The 2,445-nt window shown below is 57.4% G+C and overlaps 1 protein-coding gene across 1 annotated transcript in view; it reads right to left on the bottom strand.

Moving 5' to 3' along the window:
• Positions 1 to 2,445, bottom strand: part of TNRC18 (trinucleotide repeat containing 18) — a 70,330-nt gene that overhangs the window by 61,229 nt on the left and 6,656 nt on the right. Inside the window, exon 4 of the mRNA XM_015565149.1 lies at positions 2,186 to 2,205. Coding sequence (XP_015420635.1) covers positions 2,186 to 2,205 — 20 coding nt within the window. The remainder of the gene's footprint in view (positions 1 to 2,185; positions 2,206 to 2,445) is intronic.

Below are 2,445 nucleotides of genomic sequence, written 5' to 3'. Positions count from 1 at the left end.
TGGGGCTCCACCCGGCTGGGGTGCCCCGGCCTCCAGGGTCACTGGCTCCCGTGCCCTCCTGTGAGGCCGGAGCGAGTGCTCCCTCCCAGGCTGCCGGGAGGATGTGCTGATGGCTCCGACACAGACAGCGTCCTGATGGGGTAACACCACGTTCCTACAGGCTGGCTGCGCTGGTCTGCTGGGCACGGCGTGTGGTCTGGGGCTCCCGGGGGCAGGTCACACTGGCCCCTAGTCCATCTCAGGGTCCAGGACCCCGAAACCCGACCCCGTGCGAGGACTCGGGGCCTAGGATCTGCCTCCGGGAGGGTCTGAGGTCACAGGCACTGCAGCGCCTTTAAGATCTTAACACCCTGAATGTGAGCAGAGGAAAGCCCTGTTCACGAAGCACCTACTGTGTGCGATCGGCCCACGTGGCATCGAGGACGGAGGCGACCTGGCCACTCCCACGTGTAAGTGTAGAGCCTGGGACCCCGGGGCCTAGCCCTTTTGTTCATGGTCACGACGCTGCTCGAGGCAGAGCCTGGATCTGAACCCCCCTCCCCCAGGCAGAAGGCTCCCCCCACAAAGCAAGAGGGGAAGCGACCAGGAAACCGGGGGGTGACCGCCCACTTGGCTGGGGAACCCCACCCCCCCCTCCCCAGAGGCCCAGGCTGCGGAGAAACCACCGCGTCCACAAGCGTTTATTTAAGGAGGGAAGCATCCAGCCTCCTCCCAATGTCAGCAGCTCGGGCTCATCCCTATCACACTCACTGTCACACACCTACACACACACTACCTCACACACACACTATCACACACACAATCACACTCACTATCTCACACTATCACACTCACTGTCACACACCTACACACACATACTATCACACACAGTCACACACACACACACACACAGTCACACACTATCACACACACACTGTCTCTCACACGCGCGCGCACACACACACGGCCCATGGGCACAGGCCCTCGGGCAGGCACTCTGAGCTCCAGGGTGAGGTCTGGCGACGTGAGCCCCACTGTGAGCGTGCTTTATGGGAAGGCCCCAAAGAGAGGCCCCAAACCTCTGACCCTGCGGGGAGGGCTTGCCCACCACTGAGCCGGCTGGCCACCTCCACGCCAAGGGTGACTGCCCACCCCTTCCACCCGACTGAGACAGGGCCTGGCGTGAGGCCCCCCGGGTCAGAGGAGAGGGCTTCCCTGGCTGGAGGGGGAGGAGCTCCACACAGAACAATGGGCTCTGTCAGTCATTCAACAAACGTTCCCTGAGACTCACTCTGCAAGTCCAGGGTCCCAAAAAACATGCCACAAATATCAACCCTCCGAAACCCCAGGAAGGGTTCCAACAGCAAATCATGTAAGAGACTACAGGACACGCAGGCGACCCACCCAGTTCATCTAGTAATAAAAAAAAATGCACCATTCATCTCTACGAACTCAGCAAGTTTTCTACTATTCAGACAATTCTGAGGCCCTGGGCCGTGCTGCTCAGTGGGTAGAGAATCAGCCTATGCACCTGGATTGCAGGTTCAATCCCCAGCCCCCATCAGGGCATATGCAGGAGGCAAGCACTGATTTGTCTCTCTCACGTCGATGTCTCCCTCTCTCTCTCTCTCTCCCCCCCCTCCCGCCTCCTCCCTCCCTCTACTCTCCAAAAATCAATGGAAAAAATATCCTAGATAAGGATTAACAACAAAAACACGATTCCGAGGAGTCTCAGATGAAACAGACGTACATGCTACCCGAGAAGTCACTCGTGAGAACGCCAGGACCCTAATTCCATCTGTCACACTCGGTCACCATTCGCTCACTTATCAGACGCCGCCTGTGCGCCAGGCCCCATGTAGGTACTGGGGACACTGAACTAGTTAAGGCTGAACCAGGAGAGCAAGGTTCAATTCCCGGTCAGGGCACGTGCCCGGGGTCAGGGCTCAGTCCCCAGTGTGGGGCGTGCAGGGGGCAGCTGATCGGTGATTCTCTCTCATCATTGATGTTTCTATCTCTCTCTCCCTCTCCCTCTCCCTTCCTCTCTGAAATTAATAAAAAAAATATGTATTAAAAAAAAGAAAAACATCTGAGGAGGGAACACTGCAATACCTCCGGCGGAGGAGAGGCCGGCTGAACTACGGTGAGTGCCCGACGGGACATTAAAGGCCAGGAAACAAGTGACACTTATAATAAAGGTTTGTACCCGTGAGGAGGCCATCCACGCTGTCAACGTGAGAGAAACACAGAAGCCCAGCCTCTTACTGCAAATCCCAGGGAAACCTAACGCGTGCAGGGTGCTGGAAATATACCGGCCCCTTTCTCCTTTCTCCGGCATTCTACACACTCCTATGTGCACGATGGAAAAGCAATGAACTTCAAACAGCCACCGCGGCCCCAAGGGGATCAAGGACAAATGGTAGGAGGGAGGCGGGGAGAGTAGGGGGTGCAAGGAGGCCAGGAAAG

This window comes from Myotis davidii, unplaced genomic scaffold (genome assembly GCF_000327345.1).
Source record: "Myotis davidii unplaced genomic scaffold, ASM32734v1 scaffold399, whole genome shotgun sequence".
Classification (NCBI taxonomy): Eukaryota; Metazoa; Chordata; class Mammalia; order Chiroptera; family Vespertilionidae; genus Myotis; species Myotis davidii.
This window is presented reverse-complemented; position numbering and strand designations above follow the sequence as displayed.